Here is a 26720-nt window from a genome sequence, read left to right as displayed (position 1 = left end):
TCTTGTAAATGTCACACTAAACTATAGCTAGACAAAAATCTCTTACAATTACGAAGCCAAACTATGCTAGTGAAAATTTTAAGTCATTTTCAAGAGGCAAAAAAATGAAAATAAAGGAGATTCTTAAAAAGAAATACCAAAGGAATGTTCATTTATGGGCCAGAATACTATTTATTAAGAAGTCATAGTACCCCTATACCTGCTTATCTACTGACTTCTAAGCTGTTCTAAGGAGAATAACTAAAATCCTCTAAGAATCAAACAAAAACAAATCATTAGATATTTATTACAAAAAGATGATATGAACTGATTAGTATATAAATTAAAGCAGAAACAGAACACTAATATTGTAATGTCTATATTTAAACCAGTTTATACTTTTTTCCAAAAATTCCCAACTAATTTTTTTCAGTTATACAAATCAGGACTTTTATATAAAATATCTTTAGTTAATACATATACTATGATTACACAGAATGCTTGGCTCTAAAAATTTGTTTTATCTGTTCAAAATTTATATAGTTTGTTTCTCTATAAAAATCATTTCCTCTATAAATATATTCTATATGATTCTGAGATTAGAAAGAATAGAAATGCTATGGACTATTTCTCATTTTTAACAAATACATGTAAAATATGTGTTTAGTTTATTATTATGATAATGTTTTCTATTTCATAGAAACCATGGACTATTTCTCATTTTTAACAAATACATGTAAAATATGTGTTTAGTTTATTATTATGATAATGTTTTAGAAAACATTATTATAATCCATGTATTATAAAAATAGAATAAAATCTTTTAAAAAATATTGTGGGGGAGGCAAGAAGAGCAATAACCCATCTCCCCAAACCCATACAATCAAACTGTCTTGCTATACATATATTTTTAAATGTTTTTAGTTTTTGGTAGATGGACATAATACCTTTATTTTATTTATTTATTTTTATGTGGTGCTGAGGATTGAATCTAGTGGCTCACATGTGCAAGGCAAGTGCTCTACCACTGAGCTACAATCACAGTCCTGTTGTGCTATATTAAATGTTATTCTTTACTAGTCTTTCAAAACAAACATCTCAATGTTTATACTGCATTTCATCTACTGGTATTCTCCAGCTTATCCTCTAACCATACTATTTTTTTAAGTCTACAATCAGTGGTGTGCTATACACAGCTTGAACATCTTAAAAGATATGCAGCATGGTAGAAAGAGTTTTGAATTGGGAAAAAGACAAGACAGGATCCAAATCCCAGTTCTTGAGCTCTTATTACATTTTCTTTCTTCAAGCCTGCTTGTTTATCAAATGGAAATAACAATATGTATTTTGCATTTCATATGATTAAATGAATTAATAATATGCAAAGCATCTACCATAGTTCCTGCCAGAGTAGAAGCTCAATAAATTGTAACTAATATTTTAATTTATGTTTAGTAAATGTTTAAAGGAATGAACAATAAATTGAGGAAAATAGAAGAATGGCAAAATGAAAAATAGGCTCATGTACTCTAATATTCTGAGACAAGCAATATGCCATCTCTCACTGAACTAAATACCAAAGAAAATTAATTACATATCACGTGCCATAAAATAAAACAATTTAAAATTTGGATTTAATATGCAATCCCTATAATAGTAAGCTTCTTTAGGTCACTAGTGTTCAATTGTATTAGCTATGGCATCTACCCAGAAAATTTCAAAACTTCAAAACAAAGTATATCTGGACCATTTTGAATTTAAGAGTGTCTCTAATAGTATGCTAATAAGACTGTGAGCTGAAAGGAACACAAAGAATCTACATAAGCTAGGCAGGGTGGTGCACACCTGTAATTCCAACAACTTGGGAGGCTGAGACAGGAGGATTGTTAAATTCAAAGTCAGCCTGTGCAGTTTAGCAAGATCCTGTCTCCAAAAAAAAAAAAGGCAGGTGGGGCTGGAGATGTGGAGATGTAACTCAAAGATTTAGTTCAAACCCAAGTACTGCAAAAAAAAAAAAAAAAAAAAAACAAAAAACAAAAAACTATACAGCCTCTTTTCACGACACCTGATAGAGATTAATTTTGTAAAACTAAAGCCTTTGGAGTAGCCTCTAGTAAACGTTAAAGATATTTATAGATTAGTGCTAGATACATTACTAGTCTAAGAAAATATCAACATTTACAATACATTCAGAATAATTAAGATTCCTAAAATCAGTATCTTATAAATCACAAATTCCTAGGCAATTAAGTATGGTACTTAAATTATTAAATACATTTTTATATGTATTTACAATGTTGAAATACACTATGATAAATTTTAAAGCAAAATACCAATAGCAGGACACAGTCTTTTCATTCGTATGTTTTTTTTAAAGACAATTTTAGACGAGGTCAATTTTCAGGGATTATTCTCAATACTACCATCACTTAATATAATGTCAATCAAACTTAGTGGCATGTCCTAACAGGAAGCTGGCATCCTGTTAGTCTACTGTCTTGGAACTTAAATCACCTAACTAAGGTAGTTAATGCTTTAGAAAACCTGGTATAAAAATTATGAAAATGTCAGGACAATGGAAAGTGTTGGTTATTTCTTACAGACTTCAATTACAAAAAATAAACCAGATGGCAAGTTTGAAACCACAGAAGGAAAAGAAATAACTCAGAAGTGTTCTTTTCTACTACAGTCCTCCTGATCCACAGGGGATATGTTTCAATATCCTCAGTGGATGCCTGAAACCATAGAAAATACTATATTTACACCATGTTCTTTCCTATACAAGTTAAATTTATAAATTAGTCACAGTAAGAGATTAAGAGTAGTCACTAATAATAATAAAACACTTTTGGAAATAAGCTATATTAAAATTGCCAGTGTCACTACTCTTGTACTTTGGGGCCATTATTAAGTAAAATAAGTGGTACTTGAACACAAGCCCTGTGATCCTGCAACAGCAGATCTGATGACTGAGATGGCTTCTAAGGGACTAGCACAGGTACCATGTACACATTGGACAAGGGAATAATGTGTTTCCTACATAGGATGGAAAGGTATGGTGTGATATTTTATCATGCTACTCAAAACCTTACTCAATTTAAAAAATCTTACGTTTCATATACACCTTATATATTCAGGTTACAGTTATTTATTCATGTATTGAAATACTGAAAATTGAACCTAGGGCATTTAATCACTGAGCTACATCTCCAACCCTTTTTATATTGAGACAAGGTCTTTCTTGAGTTGTCAAGGCTGGCCTTGAAATTGGACGCTTCCTGCTTCAGCTTCTGAAAGAACTGGGATTACACAGTAGTGATTTTATACAATACTTTTATCACACCTACATTTTAACTGTGACCTGTCACATGAGGTCAGATACAGAATTTTCCACTTGTGGCATTATGTTGGCACTCAAAAGATTCAGATTTTTCAGCATTTCAGATTTTATACTTTTGAATTAAATATGTTCAAGCTATATGACACAATCATCTAGGTAAAAGCTTACTAAGCAAAATTGTGTCTTCTAGGGATCCCAAATTAAACAATCATCTGAAAGTTTGGACTGATATGACACAAAGAAGAAAAGTTCAATTTTCAATTTTATTAGAAAAATAATTTTGAATCCTCACATATATGTATCACTGAATCACAACTACTTCTTTATAATGTCAATTTCTATAATAGATGCAAATGATGATGTTGATGATATGAACATATATCAATTACAAGATCATAATTCTCTTCATTAACTGTTTATAAGGCATTTAACCATTTAAAATTATGACAATTGCCCTGAAAAGCTTCCTAAATTTTCCTGAGAAAATCTCCAACATTTCATACTATCAATGAAGAGTTAATTTTAGAATATAAGATTTACGGAACAATGACCAAATTCTGAGAAAAAAAAAAAAAGTGGAGATTCAATTTTTATAAAACTAGCAGTATATTTCAGGCTTCAATTCCATGAGATCTTAAAATGTGTTGAAAATTCAATTGAGTACCTTGTGTCAACTATTTTTTTTTTTTTACTATAACCAAAATTTACCTAAGAATGTGGTGAATTAGTAGTATGAGTAGGTTAGCAAAAAAAAAAAAAAAGAGTAACAGAATAAAACTTGGCAAAGATACTTTAAGGGTGATGACGTGCAAAGTTTTCCCATCAATCTTGTCACCTTTATCGTAACCATGAAGACAAGACCAAGAGAATAAAAAAATCATCTACAGGGGCTGGGGATGTGGCTCAAGCGGTAGCACGCTCACTTGGCATGCGTGCAGCCCGGGTTCAATCCTCAGCACCACATACAAAACAAAGATGTTGTGTCCGCCAAAATCTAAAAAATAAATATTAAAAAAAAAAATTCTCTCTCTCTAAAAAAAAAAATCATCTACAAGTATGACCACCTTCCATCTATAAACTTATAAATTTATTGCACAGCTGTTTGTACTTCTGTGAGTTGTCACGAATCTTTTCCATGTGATGTCATCTTAAAAAATAAAAGGGTCAGAAAAGCAGCTACTGACAGAATTAGTTTCAGGTCAGACAAATATTTAAAAATAATGAAATAGCAAACCAAGCAGTATTCCATAGTGCTTGATTATAAAGTATTAAAAATAAAAACAAAAAACTACTAGATCTTATTTTGTAAAATAAACTTCTGAAATAAAAGATTAAAGATTAATATAGGTTATAAATATGCCAGAAAACGTACTGTCTAGTTTGCGAGATGACAACTCACAAACTAAAGGCACAAAGAGATATTTATTTAAAAGGATTTTATCTTTAGTGTAAATGAAAAAACAAAAGAAAAAGAAAATGAAAAAATATAAGGGCTTAGTGGAAGTTGTTTTAAATATAAGAATCAATTGTGGTTTGACATGTTTGTAACCCAGCCAGTCAAAAACAACTATTATAAGTCATAGATGAGTTACAACTATCAATCTTAAACTCACTATGATTTAGTAGATACTGTAACAGTCAAAAGGAAGTGTAGGGGGACAGGAAGATGAAAGGAAAGAAGATCTGAATAGAATTGTACAAAAAGAGGTTGGGACAAGAATATCAAGAAATCACAGTCAGAAGTGAGAGAGATGTGAAAAAGCAGCAGAAATTCTCCTACTGGCTTTTGAGAAGTAAATACCATGACTATTGCCTGTGTTATGATCCATGTGGCAACAACTTGAGGGGCAGCTTGTAGGAGCTGAAAGCTGTCTTCTGAAAGCCAAAAGAGAATTCAGTTTTTGAATTCTGCTAACAATTAGTGAGCCTGTAAGAGGACCTTGGGCCTAAGGCTAGATCATAACCTTGACACACATAAACTATGATAATAAATTTGCATTTTTTTAAAAAGCTGACTTTGGGGTAATTCATTATACAGCAACAGAAACTATTTCATGCTTTAAAACCAAGAAAATACTTTTTTTTCCATTACTGCTTATAGTTTTCCTCTATACTAAACATTTGCTTTTCAAACAATGTGGATTTTTCTATATAATCTAGCAAAACAGCTTCCAGTTTCATGAAACCTGAATACTCCAAATCTGTAAAACAAAAACAACAAACAAACAAACAAACAATCCACATTACCTCAAAGTTTATTTGGTTAGATTTAAAATATAATTCAAAAAGAGAAACTATATTTAAAAGGATATCTCCCTATTATTTTGGAATCATATTTTTAAAACTTACTCTTTGGAAAATATTTATCATATTCCACTCTTAGGAAAAAATGATACACATTTAACATACTTACTTTCTTGAGTATTTATGTTATTCACTGAACTATATCATAATTAGAATTCAATATTGTGAAAGCATATTCTCTCAGTCTCAACATTTTTACAGAACATGTATCATGCAGAAAAAGAAGACAGACTAATCTCACAATCAAAATAAAATACATAAGAATATGTAATAATAGTTTTCCAAAATAACAATTTGTCTACACGGCTAAATCTGCTATCTAATAGGAGTAAAGTTGAGAGAAGTTGTTGGTACAATTATTTATCATACAATTAGAGGGCCAAATAAGGTGCCATGTATTTTTTTCACAATGTAACAAAATTTTCTTCTGTGCTTTTGTCAACCAGGAAATGCACTAAATAAATTTCTAAACACTCAGAATAGATGTTCTTATCATCAGCTGCTTTATTAAATATTTTTGTATAATTCTAAATAAAGTATTATCTTTAAAAAGAAATCTATTTTTAAAAAAGGAATCTACTTCAAGTTAGCCTACCTTCCACATTCAAAGTCCCCATTTTAGATTCCAGGAAATCAAATAACGTGCTTGGTGCTGATGGCCTTGCATTTCCTAGGTCTTCTTCATCTTCAGATCTTATTCGACCCCTTCCTTTTCCTCGACCTTAAGATTTAAAAGTAAGACAGACAGACATACACACATACATATATATATATATATATATATATATATATATGTGTGTGTGTATGTGTGTGTGTGTGTGTGTGTGTATTTATATATATTCTATATGGAAAAATGGAAGGAGGAAAAAGCATTAAAATACAATCAGCAATCATTTCAAGCAGGATGTTACATATATTTCTTTTCATTATTTTTCCGTATATTCTTTTAATAATAAGAAAACTTTTAAATGATTATATTAAATAGTACATTCAACCAATTTTGTCCCATTGTCCCAGATACAGAACATCTATAAAAATTACTCACAACAAATATAACACTTATGGCAACTTTTAAATAATTATTATGTTAACAGAATTGAGAACTTTTAATTTAATGGGTTAATCCCCTAAATGAGTTATCCACAAATTTAAATTTGCTTATATATTATCTTTAAAAGAAAAAATTATAATAGAATTCATCATTATATTCAAACATGCATATAATTTGATCAATCTCATTTCCCAGTACCTTCTCTTTCCCTCTTGCTCTGCTATACTAGTCTCTCTTCTGTTATTAATATTTTAATTTTTGTATAGTTACCTACATTATATAATTATAAATATATGGGATTAACTTTGGTAAATTTGGACATGGACACAGTAAAATTTGGTAGATTTCATTCCCTATTAATTCCAGATTCCCTTCCTTCCTCTACTCTACGGTTTCCTATTTTCCTAAGATACCCCAACTTCCCCACTTTTAAAAATTATTTTTCTCTCTGGCTTCCTCATATAAAACATTCAACCCTTGGCTTTCTGAGAATGGCTTATTTTATTTAGCATAATGTTCTCCAGTTCCATCCATCTACCAGCAAATGACAATTTCATTCTTCTTTATACCTGAGTAAAATTCCTTGTTTTTAAAATAAAGGAATGAGACTTGAAAAATTACCTAATACCTTTGACCATGCAATAATTAAAGAACACCACCAAATAAAATTTATTTTCTTCTTAATTTTAAACCGTGTACAAACTGTTGTCATTTATATAAGTGGCACAGTTCTAGAAATAATTAATAGAATTAGTCACTCAATGTCATATTTTCTCTGCTGCTCATACTAACCCTATTAAATAAGGTACCATTAGACATACTTTATATAAGGACAGAGAGACTCAAAATAACCTGCAAACATATCTATGGTTCCAAGCTCACAATTCGCAATTCACCATGCTACATAAAGTTACAGTCCTCACAGTGATAAAACTCAGCCTCTTTTGATAAAATATATTACTCTAAAAGCCAGCAATAATATCTGGCACATTGCCTGTTAAGTTATACCTCTTAGAGGTGGACCCGTAATAGGTTTCTGTTTATTGCCGTTAAGAAGTACATTCAATGCTGCCTCTAAGTTGTTGCCATTATCCATAAGAGCTTGCCTCGATGCTTCCTTACTGAAGCCCATTTCTGTTATGTGCTTCAGTGCCTTTTCATCAACCTATAAAGAGTAAAGAGAAAGCTGTGCTGACAGTCAGTAAATAAAGTGAGGTATATATTTTTAATTATTTACTGTTGTTTAACTCAAAATTACATCTCATATTTATGGAAAATAATATACTAATGTAACATTCACTTGCTATTTATTCATGCTAATAGTCAAGAAGAATCTGTATAAAATGTATTATGCCTTGAGTACTCTCTAACTTAGCAAGTTCCATTGCAAATGCAAAACTAAGAAAAAAAATTTTTATATTAAAATAAGATGTTTGAAAATAATATAATGAAGAGAAAACTACTCAGTGAATATTTTTTATGGTAAAAAAATGAAAAATTTTTGATAGTTCTCCATCAAAAAAAGAAATATAATTTATATAGCACCTTTCTAAAAACTCAAAGACAGATCACGGGTATTTTTTAACAAATATTAATTTTGTGGTTGATTCTTTAGTCTTACCAGTTCTCTGTAGACACCCTCATGTTTCCCCTCTGATTTGGCTGACTTTTCTTTTTGTAAAACTTCCCTGTTTCGGTTACCAACAGCACTCATATTGAGATTACTTCTGGCACTACCACCACCTCCTCCAAATGTCTTGGTCTTTAGGATAAGAGAAACATAAAAGAGGTGTAAGTAAACAGCATTTAAAAATAGCCTTAAAACCTAAGTCACTACTAAAAAAAAGTCTGGTGAAATTAAGTAATTAAAAGTTTCTTAATTACGTTTTACATGGAAAAGTGAAACAGCTTGTTCTTTTCAAACAGCACAAGTCACAGACAAGTATTAGCCATCTTTTCATCTCACAAGTCAGGCAACACAACATTTACAGTTTTAAAATCTTTCAGTCTCTCCAAGGAAATAAACTTAACTATACAACAATATAAAAGAAAATAAAATAAGCATTATAAAGATTAGATGTCAAATGATTCTAGGATAAAATTTATGACTGATAAAATTGGAACTGGTTTCTAAATCCACCTACAAGGCAAAGCTATACTTAGCAAGATTTTAAACCTGTGTAAGAATCAGTCACATTATGTCCATGGTCTAGGAATATGATTCTATAGTGGCAGAAAGTAAACAAAAATAAATTTGAACACTGTATTAAAACTACTAATTTATTATCTACATTAATCCTATGTTATTTCTTACCAAGTACATTTAAAAAACTTTTAGATCTATATTCCTTATTTTCTCTCACTTACTTGAAAAACTTATAATTAAATTTGAAACTTTAATCCAATTTTTTTCTTTTCAAAACATATAAAGAGATAACCGTAAAGAACTTTGTTTTGGAAAGATACAAATTCATGCATAGCATTCACACTTATGTAACAGCAAATTAAATATATGGTTACATAATATTTTAAAGCTCTGACAGCTTTAGCATAAATTGAGTAAGTTAAAACATTTTACTAGATATTTTATTAGAGATAATGATCAATTTAATGATCATTTTAAACTTAAAATGATTATAATAATAAAATATTTCAGATATAAGTATATGCAACACTAGGAAATTACCTTGAATCATAAAAAAGTAGAACCAGAAAAACAAAAATATCATGTTAAATGAACATTAAAAGACTAATAAATATCTCCATTGAGTAGTTGCTACCCCACAATATTTAAGTTGAATTCAAATCAAAATTAAAATTATATATTCAAAGACCAAAAACATTAACTGATTTATTCAATTTTTGGGTTGTGAAATTCCAACAAAACTGAAGGCAGGTATGGTAGCACACACCTATAATCCCAGCTACTGAGGCAAAAGAATTACTTAAACCCATGAGTTTTTTTAAGACCAGCCTGGGCAACATGGAGAGACAGCATTCCAAAAAAAAAAATTGAAATACCTTGATAGCCATTACTTGTTTGAATGCAAAGAATAATACGGGGTTATATTAATGGGATACAAAGGTTAGAGATAGGAGACGATTTAATACACTTAAGTACACAGGCTTTGGACTAGCTAGACAAGGCTTATGCTAATCTTCGCTCAGTCACCTATTATCTACTGTCCTCAGGCAAATCACTTTCCACTGAGCCTCAGGTTTTCCATTCTTAAAAGAGCAATGAGAAAAACTACCTTGAGAGGATTAAATAACACCATCAATAGGAAGTGATATCTCTGTAACAGGCACAGGGAAAACACTCAATAACAGATAGTAATTACTATTTTGGATCATATCTAGAACATAGTTACCTGAAAAGTCTGGAGGCTGACCTCTTCCAAATTAAATACACTTCTGGAATTTATGTTCTGTAACTCCAAAAGTGCTTTTTCTTTTTGACAATGAAATAGCCCCAATTTCTAGACACATTTCCTTATTATTTTATTTCCATTTTATGAATTAAGGAATAGGATAAACAGCACTTTCAGAATCGGATATTTTTGCTGCTTTAAAATGGCTCTTAATCAAAACACATAAAAGTATCTAGAACTGTCACAACTTAAACATTACCTATCATGTAACTGGTATTGCCTTTTATGAACCACATCATCTGTTCACAATATGTGAGTGAAGTATACGTGGAATCATCATAACTGTGAAGTTCAAGGGGGCTATTAAAAATACCTAGCAATTTTACTGTATATTTCCCTAACCCATCTGTTCTCACATTTTAAACCACTCTCTTAAATGTTTTCCTCACTTCTCAATCCTCCAACACCTTTTCCCCTCATTGTTACTGTTGTCTTGCTTCATTTTATACTTAAAAAACTGAAATAATCATTGAAGAACCCACACGTTTTCATTACAACAAGAGGAACTAGAGGGGATGAATAAATCTCCACCACTAGTCACAAGACTTTTCACTTGTCCTTGACAGGTTCCTCACTCCTTTCTCCATGATACATTTTCTGCATTCTCTTCTTTTTTTTTTTCTTTTTTATTTATTTTTTTTTATTGGTTGTTCAAAATATTACAAAGCTCTTGACATCTCATATTACATATATTAGATTCAAGTGGATTATGAACTCCCATTTTTACCCCAAATACAGATTGCAGAATCACATCGGTTACACATCCACATTTTTACATAATGCCCTATTAGTAACTGTTGTATTCTGCTACCTTTCCTATCCTCTACTATCCTCCCTCCCCTCCCCTCCCCTCCCATCTTCTCTCTCTACCCCATCCACTGTAATTCATTTCCCTCCTTGTTTATTTTCCCCTTCCCCTCACAACCTCTTATATGTAATTTTGTATATCCATTACTGATCACAGCTTGGCTGGTTCAGCTTCTTCCATCCAAATTCTAAGACTGAAATGCTACTGAGCTCTTACCTTCTTCTATTCTCTATAAACACTCATTCCTTTGGTGATCTCATTTGGCTTGATGACTTTAAATATCATTTGCATGCCTAAAGTAACTCTGAAATGCATGTATCTATTCCAAAGCTGTTTTCAACTATAGCCTTCTGTCTCACTGTCTATTAAACATTACTACATGCATGTCTAAAAGGCACCACAATATACACATGTTCTTCATCTAAACTGTCATTTTTTTTCCTTGGGTTACTTCAATATGTGACTTACTTAATTCTAATCCTCCTCTTCTACAACCTAGTCTAAACACAGCAGCCAGAATTAATCTTTTAAAATGTAGGTCAGTAGATGCTATTATTGTGCTCAAACCCCTCAAAGAGCTCCCATTTCTCTCTGAATGAAGGCTAATGTTTTTACAATGGTTTGTAACATGCCACATAAGCTGACCTCCTTTTTTTCTCTTGTCTCTTTTACTTCTCATCTCTTCACTGTTTCCATGATCTCCTTTGCTTTCCTTGAACACATGTCCCTGCTTTATAGTCTTTGCAGTGGCCCCTCCTCTATCTGGATTACTCTTCCTCAGCAACTACACAGCTAATTCTCCTACATCCTACAAATCTTCTACTATATTTAAAATTGCAGCATGTAATTTACATATTTGATATATTTATATTATTGATGATACAGATTTTATGTTTTGCATATATTAATCCTAGAACTGTTACTGGGTAACCTTGGGCAACTTGCTAATTGGTTAGTTTTAAGCCTCCACTAACTCTCTCATATGTAAATTAAGAAGTTCTGAAGTCTGTTTTAGTTCTTAAAAAATATGATCAATTACCAAGAATTTGTGGAGAAAATATGTTATCAATTAGGCCTAAAAAATGAAGCAATTAAAACATGTGAACTGGGCTGGGGATGTGGCTCAAGCAGTAGCGCGCTTGCCTAGCATGCGTGTGGGCCGGGTTTGATCCTCAGCACCACATACAATCAAAGATGTTGTGTCCGCAGAAAAATAAAAAATAAATATTAAAATTCTCTCTCTCTCTCAAAAAAAAAAAAAAGTAAATACACAAACAAACAAACAACAACAAAAAAAACTATGCTCCAATAAAAAGCCAGCTATAAAAAAAGTTGCTCATAATCATTAAGGAACATCTATTTAGTTTCTAGTATCTTTTTGTGAAACTCCATAATTTTAATATCTTCTGGAAAAAATAAATATATTTCATATAAATTAAGTGAAATATTAATTTAAGAAATGTTAATTTTTTTAAAAAAGGTACTTCAGAAAACAGTGCATAAAAAAGAATAGCAACAGCCATGTTTATTTAGAGCTTTGAACAACAAAATGTCAGGATCTGGTCCAAGTAGTAGCAACTGTTCTAAATGTCTTAGAAATTGTTAATTTTAACTCCCACAGTAACTATATGAAGTAGGTAATACTACTGTTCCTGATTTTCACAGATGATGAGAGTTGGGGTACAAAAAGCTCCATTTAAGATTATGAGCAATATGTCAAGAGCTTTGTAATGTTTTGAACAACCAATAAAAAAATAAATAAAAAATAAAAAATAAAAAAATAAAAAGAACAGAAAATAAGTGTCATCAAAAGTGTGGAGAATATGGAAATTCTGTGTGCTATTGGTGGCAATATGAAATGGTACATTATTGTAGAAAGCATTATGGTGGTTTCTTGGAAAATTAAATAAAGAATTACTATACAACCCCCCCCCCAAAAAAAAAAAGATCATGAGCAATATATACTTCCAAGATGTCTGATTCCAGAGCTTATGTTTTGGCTCCTACTCTAGACTGATGATTAGAAAGACACTGCAGGAAAAAAACTATATTTCAACAAGTCTTCTACTTAAAATGTGGAATTAAATAGATGAAAGCAATCGTTAGCTAAGCTTTATTAGGGTTTTGGAATAAAGGAAACTATTCTAACTCATTGGTAAGAAAAGTCTAAGCAACTAACTCAAGAACTTAAATTTCTTATCAAAGACTAATCAAATACCCATTCCAAATAAGCAATAAATTCAAAATAATTAAAATAGAACCTTTGGCTAACAATAGTGTAAAATGGAGTGTGAATATGTGTGTGTGTGTGTGTGTGTGTGTGTGTAAAAACACATATAACCCAAAGATAAAAATTACTTTTACTACAAATTGAATAAAATTAAGAAAGAAAATAACAAAAATGTTGATGCTCATCCATTGACATATCCTCAGAAGTTACTATTCCTCAGAAGCTCCTATTATGTGGGAAAATGGTAACTAACCCAAACAATAACAGGAAACTCTCTGCTACATAAAAAGTGTTGGGTTCAGTTGTTACACTGTTAAGAAAAAAAACAAAAGGGAAAATAAAAAGATGATTTGCTTTTAATTCTTGCACCAAAGGAGTCTTATTAAGGAAGTTGGGGCCTAATCCCACATGATGGAGATTAGGGCCTACTTTTTCTTCTATTAGACACAGGGTCTCTGGTTTTATTCCTAAGTCCTTGATCCATTTTGAGTTTTGTGCATGGTGAGAGATAGGGGTTTAATTTCATTTTGTAAATGGGATGGACTCCAACTAAAAAGTTTCTTCTCAGCAAAAGAAACAATCTGTGAGGTGAATAAAGAGCTTACATCTTAGGAGCAAATCTTTACCCCTCACACATCAGATAGAGTACTAATCTCTAGGGTATATAAAGAACTCAAAAACAAAACAAATAACCCCAAAAAACAAGTAACCCAATCAATAAATGGACCAAGGACCTGAAGAGACACTTCTTAGAAGATGATATACAGTCAATCAGTAAATATATGAAAACTTGTTCATTATCACTAGCAATTAGAGAAATGTAAATCAAAACCACTCTAAGATTTCATCTCACTCCAGTCAGAATGGCAGTTATTATGAAGACAAACAACAATAAGTGTTGGCAAGGATGTGCGGGAAAAGATACACTCATTGCTGGTGAGACTGAAAATTGGTGCAGCCAATATGGAAAGCAGGATAGAGATTCCTTGGAAAATTGGGAATGGAATTTGACCCAGCTATCCCACTCCTCAGTCTATACCCAAAGGATTTAAAAACAGCATACTACAGGAACACAGCCACATTAATGTTTATAGCAGCACAATTCACAATAACTAAACTGTGGGACCAACCTAGATGCCCTTCAATAGATGAGTGGATAAAAAAAAAATGTGGCATATACACACAATGGAATATTACTCAGCAATAAAAGAGAATAAAATCATGGCATTTGCAGGTAAATGGCTGGAGTTAGAGAAGATAATGCTAAGTGAAGTTAGCCAATCCCAAAAAAACAGATACCAAATGTGTTCTCTGATAAGGAGGTTGATTCATAGTGGGATAGGGAGAGGGAACATGAGAGGAACTCTAGATAGGACAGAGGGGTTGGAGGGGAAGGGAGGGGTTACAAATGATGGTGTAATGTGCTGGACATTATTATCCAAAGTACATGTATGAAGACACAAATTGGCGTGAATATACTTTGTATACAACCAGAGATATGAAAAATTGTGCTCTATATGTGTAATAAGAATTGTAATGCATTCTTCTGTCATATATAAATTAAGAAAAAAAGAAAGGTAATTTGCTAGGAAGAAGAATTTATTACAATTGCCAAGGAGATTTGGAAAAAGAACATAAGAATAATATGTGTAAGCTTAAGACCCCATGAGGTGACAAAGCATTTTTTACTTATGAAATATGCAAGAATATTATCATAGGTTTGCTGAATATCTTATGTGAAAAGATAATAACAATCATGAGTAATCTAAATAGAAAATAATGATAAGAAATAAGAGAGATTTGTGACTATTTAATTTCTTACTTCTTTACTCTTTGCAACTTCTGCAATAGCGGCAGTCCTTTGCTTTTCAAATTCATCATTATCATTTGTAGGTTTAACAGGCATTGTAACTTGCAATGTCTTTCTTCTATCAAGCTCTCTGGTATCCACTTGGACATGAGATACACACTTCTGGTAAAATAGTAAAAAGAAATCCAGTAATTTCAAAAGAGATTAAAAGGTTTTCATTAGAAAGCAATACCTCTTGAAAAGAAATGTTTGTATACATTTCAATAGCTGAGAATCTACAAAAATAAGATTCCACCCCACAAATCTACAAAAAATTAAGAAAACAGTAGTAAATTAATTAAAGTAACTTTTCAGTAATTTAATTAGAAAATGAAATTAAAGATACACAAAAATGTGGTCCTCTGAATCAGGGGAATGCATATATTGAAGCAAGGAATCTAAGTTTCACTTTCGGATAATCGCTTAAAACAATTTGAGATTTCACATGGTCTATAGTAATCAAAAGGAAAGTTAAATTTGATTCTGCAAGTAAGAGCTTAATTTCCATATTATGCCACAATATCCATATAAGAATTATGTTATAGTTATTTTAACATGTTTCTGAACTTTTAAATCAAAAACAAAAAAAATACCCTCTGCCTCAATCAGGCTGCAAACATTCATTATTTGTAATTTATGAAAGAGACATATTATCACCAAATTCCTCATAGGTAAATTCTTACAAATATGTCATCTATCATCTTCAAATATAAGTTACTAGAAACTTTCTACTTTGTTTTCTTTCTGGGGATTTTTATTACACTGTGAGAATATCATAAACATGGACTATATATTAGGACTTCATGCTTCCTTTTATCTTGACTATCCATTGTTCCAAAACACAGAATAAGATCAACATATTTTTAAAATATTTTCAAAATAGTCACAATGCAAGAATAACTCTAAGTACACTATATGAAGAGGTTTTTGAAGAGGATGACAGTCAACTGACCTTACTCATCTGATAAACTAGATCATTTTTATAGCAAATTAAACACACACGCACACACACAAAATAAACCATGTTATAGAAATGTAGGTCTCTGTTTTCTAACTTTATGTCCTCAGCTCACATTTACTCTGAGCCAGCACTTGTAAAGAACAAATCCAAGGCAGATTTACCAAGAGTTAAATTTTGGTGATATCATGAGAAGAGCTAGCTGTCACAGGGATTGCTCTTGGATTTGCCAGGGATAAAACAGGAAAGGCTGGAGGACACTGATGTGAATGCAATTTGATTCTAAGCACAATGAGGAAGATAAAAGATACTGGCTAGCAGAGGAGCTACCTCAAGGTAGTTTTTGTAGCAAAGGAGACTGAAAAATAGAAAGTAGACAGAAAAATTTTCAGTTGTGTAGAAGAATGAGGGCTGCTGTGGGTGAATGCCAACTGGCAATAAAATTAAATCTAACTGAAATGGGTATTTAGAGTGAGGAAGAAGAGCAGACTTCTGAAAAATTATGGCATATTTTAGTCTTTCTACTTTTGAATATCCCATTGAAAAATAACAACAACAAAAAAAAAATGTTTCTCCTTATCCTAATTAGTTCTTAGCTGCTCTTCAGCTATGACTCTTACATTGTTTCAATCTTTGGATTAACAGCAAATTACTAAATTCCTTAAATTTTCAAAATTTGTATTTGCACATAATTCCATAACCTCTGAATAAATAGTTCACACACAAAAAAAACTCAGCACAAATTACATAAGTGTAAAACACTTTTTCCTGACTTAAATTCATTTGCCGACATGAAAGTTATTACCTGTCCAAAAGGTACAAAAGGTGGTGGTCCACCTTCAGTTCCAATATTGCTTCTATTGTGTTTTGATAAGCTCTGTGGGGGAAAAAAAAGTCATAAAACAGAATGCACATAAAAGATATTTAAAATTGTACAAGGATCCACTGCTTTGAGTAGATTCTTATAAGAAAAAGGAAAAAAAAACCTTCTCTAAATTATTTTAAACCATAGTGAATAAAATATTATATTTCTCACTTCAGTTACTAGGCAAAGGTTCTTTCTTTATTTCCCCTGACCAAAATACATATTCATGTAAAATTTTCAGAAATATTTCATCAAAACGTTATCCTAGGGAGAAAACAAGCTCTCTTCAAGAAATGGCAAAGCCAAAGAGAATAAACTGGCAACAAATATTAATTTCAAATTATCTTCAAAAAGAAGTTTTTAGACAAAATTTATTAGCAAACATACTGACAAAAGTGATTTTGAATTATTTAAAGAGATCAGATCACTACAGTTTATAATATGAATGTTTTTTCAATTAATGTAAGATTTTCTTAATAATGTCTTAAAATAATTTACACTTTGAAGAAATAATCATTGATTATACTCTAGTAAAAATTAGCTTCAAAACTACTAATTTCAGTTTGCTTTTTTGCAAACTCTCATAGAATTAGAGAAGTAACAATGCATAATGAAAATGGAAAAAAAAATATTCTCCTAGCAAAGCAATTTCTCAGATTGTGAAATCTTTCCTATCTATTCCTCCTATTCAGTTTGTTTTTGAGACATTATCATGTATCTTAAGCACTAGTCGTTATTTGACACATCTCAACTGTAAACATTTTTTGTGTATTTTAAAATGTTATTAAAGAAATTGCTGATAAAAATACATTATAAAAGAGTGTCAAAGTTAAAAAAAAAAAGCCATGTGTACTTTCAAACATATTCTAGAGTTCCTAAATTAAGCAATACTATATGTTTTCGGTAAATTATATAGAATACTAAGAATAATGATCACCACAACATTGAGTTTACTAAACAAAGAAATATTTAAACTGTACATAAAAGCCAAATTTTTTTTACAAACTACATTTAAGATATTAACCTGATTTAAAAAGAAACATACAACAAATTCATAAAATTATCTAGGGGACACTTACTCAATTTTAATTTAGATCTAAGAAAACAATAATGCAAACAGCTTTAAGTCATTGCAACATATATAACTTTAAAAACTCATAAGTTACTAGTAATATATCATCTCTCAATGACATTATATAATTTAAAACATCTTATAGGATTTCTATTTCCTTGCCTGATGAAGGTACAAGAGCCAAACTTAATCTCCCTTTATAAACATCTAGCAATCTGGACAATGTGTGTAAAAAAAAAAAAAAAAAGTACTTTAAGACATAAGACAACAGGTAGTGTAAGACTATTATCACTGAAAGAGAGAGAAACAATAGATGAGTTCTGGTTAAAGATGAGACAGAAATTAGAATGGTAGTCAGAGAATTCTACACTTAAAATGGGTAAACTGTTTAATTTTATGTTACCATAATAAAAAAAGAAAAAAGAAAAAAATCCCCATAACTCGGGACATTAAAATGTTATAGAACTACATTACTTTGCAATACATCTGGTACAGAACTCCTAGACCATACAAATGTACAAAACACCTAGGCTTTGAGGGGGTTTTATTGTTTTCTTTTCTTCATCTTTCTATAACTCAGCATAGTTACCACACCTATATATAGTTTACTGCTCAAAGCTCCCTTTCTTCATTTTACACAAATATTTCGGGTGCCATTATGTCCACTGTTTATCTTCCTCCTTAGGATTTTCTAAAGGAAAACTCTTTATTTTTCCAATGTATTTGCGAGTTAACCTTTGAATAATTGGCCTCCAAATGAAGACAGTAAGAGAAAACAGAGGCCTAAAAAGACTTCAGTTAGACAAAACAAAATTAAATTGGAACAAAAGATACATTAATTTAGGCATGTAGGACCAAAGGTACATCAGAAAAACGATGAGCTCAAAAAAGACAGGTTTGGGGAGCAGGGGGAATGACATGGACTAATTATAAGACTAGAGTGAACTTTTAAATCAAAATTAGAGTCAGCCCAGATATCGGATTTTTAAATTTTCCTTCCATGTACCTGTCTGGAGAGAAATTAAAATCTCATGGGAACTAGCGTATCCTCTGACATTTCCAAGCCTGTCAAGTCTGCTTCCTGCAAGCTGAGTTCCTGCAATTTGGGGTAACACCTGTTACATTGTCCCCAAAGCACAATGTCCACCTTTTAATATTCCCAAAAGGTCTGGCCTTTCCAGGAGAAGGATACCCTTAGCTCCTCCTGTCTCTCCCTTTTTCTAGCATTTAGAGAGGGAGTTACTGAAAGAACAGAATAGTAGAATACAAGAGGGGGAAAAAAATGAACATAATTATTTATGTCTCATAGTAACTTAGATTTAAAAGTGACACTTTTTTCTCTGGTCTCAAAATGGTTTGAGCCCTTGCTCATGCAGCCTACATTCCAGATGGATATCAGGCAGGCAGCTAAGGTATAAAGAAAGCTGCTGTTTTGAACATGACATGCAAAAATCTTGTATACAGGGCACTTCTGACCATTTTTCCTTTTATTAGAGTTTGTGAGTCAAACTGATCCCAACTACCTAAGATACATTGTAAGGGTGTATAAACAGCCAAGGGAGTATTTCCCAGCTATAAGACAAAAAAAAGAATAAGACATTCCCTCTTCTTCCCTTTGCCTCCTGCCAGGGCATTCCCTGGTATCCTTTCCATTTCTCATAGGCTTCAACTCTTTACAAGGTTGCTTATCAGAGTAGTTATTCTTACAAATGGCCTTGCATTCTGTGATTCCCTTAGATCCCTTCCCCTTTCCTCCATAGTGACTAGTGGCCTTACATTGTATGATTCCCTGACTGGTATGATAAACCATGGCCTGTCTGTTAAGCCTACCACCAGCTAAAAATCTTTTGGAGGGAGAATTGGGCCTCACTCTCTATGGAGGAATGTATTCAAGGGTTTCTCTAAGGTCAAACTTCAGCTCACTGACATAAACCACAATCCAACCCTTCATGTGTCAAATCAATAAGGTCCTCCCCAAACACCAATCTGCTCCTATTAATATAACCTCCTGTGTGCACCAGGCTTCCATCACTTGGGCAAACCAAATCCCAAACAATCAGATCTTTCCAACACCTGCTCCAAAGTCCCCCAAATGCATAAACTGGTCAAACAACTGTCATTCTAAGCCAACACAATACAGCTGGTCCCTAAAATATATGTGACCAGAGAAATGAACACATCTAAGAATCAAACATACCCACTCAAGAGCCCTGTAAAGAACCAACACAAAATTCTGCAAAATGAAAGCCCATGCAGGCTTAACCCAGACAAGGAAACCATCCTGCCTATACCAAACCCATACAAGCAAACCGCCACAACAACATGCAGAGAAAGCTGCTGGACAAACACGCCCAACTCCCAGACATATATACATACCTCTATCCAAACATACCCAGGGTGCCAACCATATTAAACAACCCAAAACAACAGCCATCCATTCAACCAGCCACAAAGCAACCATTCAAAAGACCCTAAAACAATATGAAACAAAACCCACCAAGACCCAGCCTCCTAAGCAAAAAAATCCCAATAAATAATAAGATATCATTCCAAGAATTAAGAACAGGCTCAGACCTGCACCAGCACATTAAAATTCAATCCAGAAAAAACAAAACCTCAGGCCACCTTAACAGACTGTGCTATTTATAGCCAATTTAAGCGCATACACAAACTTACCTTCTGTGCTCTATAGCCTATTTACATTCTAAGTTTGGTCCTCTTACTTCACAAAATATTTTCTCTTCCTTTCAACTGTTCCTACCAAAGTATGTTGTCATACCTATAACTTTCTTATGTCTCTTTCCTAGTTGCTGATCCTTTCTCAAGTCCAATCCTGAAATAACCCCTAAGAAATTCCAGAACACCACTCCTTCCATGAGACAAAGCACTTCAATCAAAACAAAACATAGCCAAAACTCCACCCACTCCCTGCCCTTTTTGTAGCTGGACAAGGATACAGACCTCTGAGTGATGTTCCCAATTAAGGGGAGCAATAGACTATGATATGCAATAGACTATGATTATCTTGAATTGTACCTTGAATAGGTACAATGGAAGAGAAAAATCAAAATGAATGGCATAAAAGTGGGGAAATAATTTTTGCCCAAAAGTACAACTGAATAGGTCTAGCCTGAAAGCTGTTAGAGAACTGTGGCTAGAAATGTGTGAAATTGGTTCTTGTCTTAGAGGTGGTCACCAGGGATATTGGTGGGATCTGCATCCTAAGAGGCACTCAAGGACTAAAGATTCCCAAAAACATTATCTATGGATATTAGTGAAACGATTGGGGTTCAGAGGGACATATCAAGAAAACTGGGCCTACATGGGTTCTGTGGTACACCTAGAAAAAGGCATTTTTAGCAGAGCAGTAGAGAAAGAGACCACTTGGCTTACAGTTTGGGGATTGGTGGGTTATCTCTTTCCCAAAGACCTTGGAGACACCTGAGCCAGCCAGGTTGACCTGGTTCACATTGCAAGAGGAAGCTAAAGCAGAGCTTGACTAGCATTCTTCTGTCAGGGACAAAGGGCATTGATCAAGCCTCTTCCAGTAAGCCGGTCACCTGAATCTTTAGATAGCAGCTATGCTAAATCACTTTTAACTAGCCAACAGAATCCAGTATTTCCTTTATTGGGGCAGAGATTTTTCTAAAAGGAGTACAGAACTTCAGGAAAAAAAGTAATAGTGCCATTGGTCCATTTTACTCACCCTCCAAAAGACAAGCCCCCAAATCTGAGGTATAGAATCTTTGTTTCATAGACCTGAAGATCCAAAGAATGAGACCCAGGGACAACAGAAGACAGAATAAAGTAGCAGAGTTTATTTTTGAAACAGCAGAAGCACAGCACCCATAAAGGAGGAGTCCTGAGTATGTTACTACTATCTAAGGATTTATAGGGTGTTTCTGGAGTTGACCTTTAACATTACTGGCTAATGACTTTTAGGGAAGGGAGTTTTAATATCCAATCAGAGAAAAACACTCAGTGACCATATACTCTCTGTCTAATCAGGATCTTGATTATGTGTTATTCACTTGCTTGATCACTGTGTGGTCTGGCCCATCAGATACTTTGTACACAGAATGTTGTAATCAAGGTTCCCCTGCTACCATACTTCTGGTCTATTTCTGGCTCTTGCTCTCACTAGGCTCTTGCCTGGCTTTAGACAATAGGCAACACTTGAAGGTGGCATAAGAACATCAATTTTAGTTTAAAGTAATTAGTTTACATGCTTTCCAATTAATTCATCCCACAAATATTTTCTATATTTATTACATGTAAGTTTCAGGACTACCACTTTAAAGATAGAAGATGGCAGCTCCAACATAATGGGGGGAAAGGGGCCATGGATTCTACTCAGATTTACCACTAACCTGTGTGATCATAAAGAAAGTTATTTAATAGTTCTTAAAAGTAAATACTTTTATATATGTAGATATAATGCCACCTTACAAGACTAACAGGAGGACCATAAGAAATATAATAAGAGCACAGCACCATATGTATACACTGGTCAACATATATTTGTAGAATTGAACAAAGATGATACAACAACCTTGTTGTAATCAAGGTTCCCCCACTACCTGACCTCATGGTCTGATAATCTGACCTCAAGAAGGATATTATTTATTAAAGGATATAAAAAAATAAAATAATTTGAGTGCAAGGTCAAAAGTAATATACTATTAATACAGATAACATGTTTCAAATATTTAATAAAGGGCCAACTACTTCACTTTGTGAAGGAACAAGCATTTGTTCTAGGTCTAAAACCAAAGAGATCATTTGGACATGCAGGGATTAGAAGAGAAAAATCAAGATAAATGGCACAAAAGTGGGGAAATAATTTTTGCCCAAAGGACAACTGAAAAAAGCAAAGAGAATCAAAGAAGGAGTAAATGGTTTCATGTGACTGGAAGAAAATCTATGCAAAATAATTTAGAAAGTTTAACAGGTAAAATGGAACTATGACTAGTTCCTATTTCATTCAAATTCAGACATTTGAAACAGAAGCAGAGTGTGACTTGTTCTGACCTATGCTAGAGGAAAATAATCTGTCAAAAGTGCACGAAATAAATTAGGAAAATGGAGAAATGATATGTACTGAGACAAGTTAAATGGCTACTGAAGCAGTCAAAGCAAGAGACACTAAAGATCTAAACTGTAACAACAGCAATGGAGTGGGAAAGCAAGAAATTAATAAGGGATTCAGCTATAGTAGACCAACAGAATTAGTTGCAGGAAGCTAAGTAGAGAAACAATTACAAGACAATCAACATGAGTAGCAGGATGAAGATGTGCAGACACAAATGGGGAAAAGTTTCAACTAATGCAACTAGAAAGTCAAGTACAACAAGGACTTCATTATAGTGGAATCCTAACTAGCTTTCATTTGCCTGCTTGTATGTATGTATATAAAACAAATATACATATACCCATACACCAGTATACGCATATTTTTTAAGAATTATTCCCAGACACAGTATACATAGATAATAACATAAATCTTAGAAATTTTTAAATTTGTCAATAAAGGATTTTTTAAATATAAAATATAATGAACGTAATAAAATATAATGAACACTAAAAAATTACATTTTCTCTATAGGAAGACCATGCTTAGACAAAGGTAGACAGTTGCTCTAAAGATCATCATATTTTATTCTACTCACTGTTACACAAAGAACTAATTTTACTACTTATTATGGGAAGAACTCCCTAAAATAAGAGAATATAGTGTTTTAAACGTTCAAATCATTCTTAGTTTATACTCACTCTCTGTAACTCCCATTTCTCAATAAGGTGTTCCACTTCACCACCAAGAATTGTGGTATTAGAGTCATTCAAGAGCAGGAATCCGTTCTTTACATCAACAATGCCTGACAGCTTAACCTTAGTTCCAGGTGGTGTGTTCAAGCTAAAGCAAAGGAAAAAACAGTTAAACAAAACAACACAAAACACACTGAAGTTCCTCCCCTAAAGTGGAATAAATTATGACTCAGTCAAGTTATTCAAATTGCATCAACATCAAAAATATTTTTCAGATTAGCTATCAAGTATAAATAGATCAATAGGGAGAAAGTCAGAAGACCAGATACAAGACTCTCATTTTCTAACTTAATGATAAAAAAATGTGCTTAGGTTTCCATGTGTTACAACAACATAAACAACAGTAATCACATCCACAAAGTTATGGCAAAGACAAACAAAAAAAAAAGATTACTTTTTCAACACTTCCATGCTACATAAATATATGTCTTTTTTTCCCCACTGAACTTTTGCTATACATTGCAAAATGCTTTATATTACAAAATTAAATTTTAATACAAAAATATTCTGACCAGTATAATTTAACATCTGTATGAATTATAGTAATCCATGAAAAATAATGGTCTTTTAAAAAAAAAACCCATGTTAAAGATCAAATGATAATTATTTACACGGGAACATTAAAAGGCCTTTTAAAAAAAAAAAAAAGAGAGAGAGAATGAATTAATAACTACTAAAAAGAGAGAGCAGCCTAGTGGCAGGAAACAAGGGAAAAATGTTTATCTTTAAATTATGTGTCTCTTCTAAGCAGAGGGGTGGTGTGGTATGGTAAAAAGAAAATAAAAAGGTTTTAGAGACATACAGATCTTACTCGGAATCCCAAATCTGCTACTTAAATCACCTAATTTCTTGGCACCTTGTTTTCCTAATCTTTAAAATGTCAATAATGATTATTGTCCTCATGGTTGTGAGGATTACGTGAGCCAATATTTGGAAAGTACCTGGTTTGAACACTGGCTCTGCTACTCACCATGCTCAACAATGGTAGTTAGTATTACTACTATAAAGTTGATGACATGTTCTATGTAAAACTGCTTTCTCTGTCAACCTGGCAAAAGTAAGAAATGCTACATTCTTCAGAGTTTACAGGTTAACAATTTCTTAACCTAGGCCATGTCTAATTCTGTCTAAAATCTGAAAACCTTTCAAATTTTTTATAATATGCAAAATTATGCTTTATATATTTTGTACTTCTAAACTAACGTTGTTTTGATTATAGAAAATAAAAATAAGCAACAATTGTTTTAAAAAGGCCTTTTAACACACTAATCTATTTACAGTAATTTTAAGCCTTCTGTACACTAATTTTAAGAAGACTTTTTTATAACAGGTCAGTATTATTAGATTTGGAACAAATATTATACCATGACTCCTTTTGCAAAATCCAGAGACAAAATGTTTACCCTTCTATCAATCTTTTGGTAAAGGAAATAAGGAAAGAAATCCATACCATCACATAAGTTTTCTCTAAAATAAAACAAACATAAAAAAAGCATACATACAGAGCCCTACTCCATCTCCTCCCACATATAAATAACAAGGGATAAAACAGTCCAAATAATATACATAAAGTAGTGTGCCCTAAAAGATTTAGGCTGAATTAGAAAAGTATTCAGAAACAGTTTCACATCATTCACTATATAAAAGCACATGAAATTCACTGCATGCTGATAGGTACGATACCAAGTTAATCGAAAAGTGTTAATATCATTGTTTTTTAAAGACAGAGGGTTTATAAGATAGTTACTAATAAGAATAAATAGAGTATACCTGTTTTTAAAGCTTCAAAAAATCCATACAGAAAAAGTCAGAATATGTAATAAAATTATTCTGTACATGTTATATTTATGTATTTTAGCTATCAATGATCTTTCAATAAAGTCATTAAAAATTAATTCTGAGTATCTTAATCACTCTTAGTAATAACTCCCAACTATTATGTACACAGGTACTGGGCTATCAGAAAGAAACTATGACACATTTAATAAAATGGTTCTGATCAATGAATAACCTAAAAGCCTCTAAAAAAATTTTAAAATTAACCTTCATGCAAGAACATTTTGAATCTATTTTTATAATTTACACTGAATCAAGGAGTAACTAACTTTATTCTTAACAATTTTCTCTATAGAAAAAGCTAAAATGCAAAGCTCCATAATTTCTTCTGAAAAATTATACACTTAGAGAGTTACTGCGTTTTTTTCCAAGTTCTTAAAATTTATTTTTGAATAGTACCTTCAAACACTCTTTAACAAGTACATAAAGTGCCAATCACCTTATTTTTGGCATATAACTAAATTCTACTGCTATGCAACTTGTATGACCATCAGTCATCTGCAAACGCAGCATCCTTGGTGCAGCCTGAGATTCCTCATTATCCTTTGGTGCAGCAACATTGCGAATTTTTTGAATTTGCAAAACACATGGACCTTCAAGCTGTCAAAACAACAACAACAAAAAAACCCAATAAAAATCATTTCTAATTATGGCTGTGTTTTCATCTATAATGTTTCTCTTTTCTTTAATGGTTACAAATTATGATTTATAAAGTAACTTCAATTAAGGTAAAAACTGAAATTATATACAAATCATTTGTGTGTGTGTGTGTATGTATGTGAAGAACAATTTTAAAAATTCTGAATTCACTTATTATTCAGCTAGTAACGTGAAAAGAAAACCCTTAGAAAATAAAGCTGTTATTTCTGGATAAAAGGTGTACTAATTGATGCTTTTATTCTTAAGAGCTCTAAATGGTTCATAAGCATCCTGCTTCTCCCCGCCATGTACATTAGGGGACATTATAGAGATAAAGAACTTGAACGTTCTTTAAGGGACATAAAACTTTATGGCAGCAGTTTGAAGGAATGATTTCTGTTCAAAGACATCAAGTTTAAAATACTCCCCTCTCTTGGTGTAAATGAACAATACAATACCCCAAAGTTTAACCAATATATTAAGTTCAAGAAGTGTGAGTTAGCTGGACACAATAGTGTTGAGGCAGGAGGAA

The 26720-nt window shown here is 32.2% G+C and overlaps 1 protein-coding gene across 3 annotated transcripts in view; it reads right to left on the bottom strand.

Annotated features, from left to right (window-relative positions):
• The window catches only part of Tdrd3 (tudor domain containing 3), a 116771-nt gene that overhangs the window by 46852 nt on the left and 43199 nt on the right, over positions 1 to 26720 (bottom strand). For all 3 annotated transcript variants that reach the window (XR_013092858.2, XM_076872088.2, XM_076872089.1), the window contains exons 4-10: positions 25989 to 26149; positions 23660 to 23801; positions 16756 to 16827; positions 14966 to 15115; positions 8296 to 8436; positions 7683 to 7839; positions 6219 to 6344 (exon numbers count right to left, since the gene is read on the bottom strand). Coding sequence is in view for 2 of the 3 variants with exons in the window: in XM_076872088.2 (XP_076728203.1) it covers positions 6219 to 6344; positions 7683 to 7839; positions 8296 to 8436; positions 14966 to 15115; positions 16756 to 16827; positions 23660 to 23801; positions 25989 to 26149 (949 nt within the window). In the remaining variant the exon portion in view is untranslated. The remainder of the gene's footprint in view (positions 1 to 6218; positions 6345 to 7682; positions 7840 to 8295; positions 8437 to 14965; positions 15116 to 16755; positions 16828 to 23659; positions 23802 to 25988; positions 26150 to 26720) is intronic.

Source organism: Callospermophilus lateralis, chromosome 12 (genome assembly GCF_048772815.1).
Source record: "Callospermophilus lateralis isolate mCalLat2 chromosome 12, mCalLat2.hap1, whole genome shotgun sequence".
NCBI classification, from domain to species: Eukaryota; Metazoa; Chordata; class Mammalia; order Rodentia; family Sciuridae; genus Callospermophilus; species Callospermophilus lateralis.
The sequence above is the reverse complement of the archived record's forward strand: the minus strand, read 5'-3'. Positions and strand labels throughout refer to the sequence as shown.